Source organism: Sinocyclocheilus grahami, unplaced genomic scaffold (genome assembly GCF_001515645.1).
Source record: "Sinocyclocheilus grahami isolate Dianchi unplaced genomic scaffold, SAMN03320097.WGS_v1.1 scaffold4173.1, whole genome shotgun sequence".
Classification (NCBI taxonomy): domain Eukaryota; kingdom Metazoa; phylum Chordata; class Actinopteri; order Cypriniformes; family Cyprinidae; genus Sinocyclocheilus; species Sinocyclocheilus grahami.
Genome location: NW_015509163.1, coordinates 1747 through 3093, shown reverse-complemented (window position 1 = coordinate 3093; position 1347 = coordinate 1747). Strand labels below are relative to the sequence as shown.

The window sequence follows — 1347 nt, the reverse complement described above, 5'->3', positions numbered from 1 at the left end:
GATGACTCTCTGGTCCGTCTGCTCATCCAGAATGCTGTCGGTAGGGTAAGACTCGATCTGCTGTCTAATGGCCGAGGCGATGGCAGGGACGAAGGCAAGAGGATTCAAGTCCAAATCATCACACAGGATCTCAGCAAACATCTCTGGAGTCATAAGTTTCTCTGGAGATGCAAAACCAGACGGAGTAACACTTCTGTGCTTAAATGTGTTTAGCACAAATGAGGCTTGTATGTCTTTGCTTTTCTTATGCATTATGTGACATTTCTTACAATGTCTGGAGTTTTCTGAAATGCAACAAATTTTCTATATCTTTTCCACCTCACCGTTCATGTTCCAGGTGAAGGCATCTCTGAGCTTCTGCCCATCAATCTCCATGTCAAGGCGAATAGGCACCAGGACCTCTGCCTGGGAAGCATTTTCGTGGATCACTGCAGGGTCATGGTCATCGAAACTATGTATTGAAGAAAAGCAGAGACCCATAAACACACTCTATCGTTAATTAGCACCATGTGCGCAACATGTGGTGTTAAACTGCACATTCTGAACAACAGCTTACATTTTTCCTTCATGTCCTGCCCCTTTCTGACACAACAAATGCCCGATATTTAACAACCTACATATGTGATTATGTGAGGGATTTAAAATGCTTGTCTTGTAAGTAATGACAACAGAATGAAGTTGTTTTGAACACACTGGAGCAGTGCTTGAAACCAACAGCTGGTTGGCGGCATTCCAGTCTGAACTGTCTCATTAAAGCCAATCACTGACATTTACCAAAGCCTTCAGAAGGAAATGTTGACAATATCGCAAGCTAAATATCCCAGGAGTACGTCCACTTGTTATACTATGATGAAGGGTCAATTGAGGACCTAAAACCACAAATGCATCTGGCTAATTTTTGTTTGTCTTAAAATGGGGACTTTCTGAGCATCAGGTTATCTACTCATGTGGGAGGTCAGGAAGAAGGAAGAGAGAAAAGTGAGCCTATCAAGAGTATTTGCTTTTCATAACATAATCAGAAAAGATTCTGTCAGCGATAAACAACATAACCTGAAAAAAAAAACAACCTCTTAGCAAAAACAAGCCAGTATTTTGAACTATTGCTTCATCTGCTGACCCAAAACAATCCAGTCATGGGAAGTATGTAGCGGAAATGTGGTTTTGTTCCTTAATAAACATCCTCTAGTTTGATATTGCCCTGATAACAATCAACCGTGGCCTAAATGTTTACCCAGAGTTTTACATTTCTTAATTGCATTTATATTGAGTAACATACTGATGATTGCTGACAGGTCTAACTTAAGAAATGTTTAAAGACCCGTCAAATGAGCTTGATGAGCTCATTTT

The 1347-nt window shown here is 40.6% G+C and overlaps 1 protein-coding gene across 1 annotated transcript in view; it reads right to left on the bottom strand.

Moving 5' to 3' along the window:
- Window positions 1-6: 6 nt before the first annotated feature.
- The window catches only part of LOC107576698 (SWI/SNF-related matrix-associated actin-dependent regulator of chromatin subfamily B member 1-like), a gene marked incomplete at both ends in the record, with an annotated part of 2794 nt that continues 1453 nt past the window's right edge, over window positions 7-1347 (bottom strand). Inside the window, 2 exons of the mRNA XM_016262843.1 lie at window positions 7-161; window positions 324-451. Of these exons, the coding sequence (XP_016118329.1) occupies window positions 7-161; window positions 324-451 (283 nt within the window). The remainder of the gene's footprint in view (window positions 162-323; window positions 452-1347) is intronic.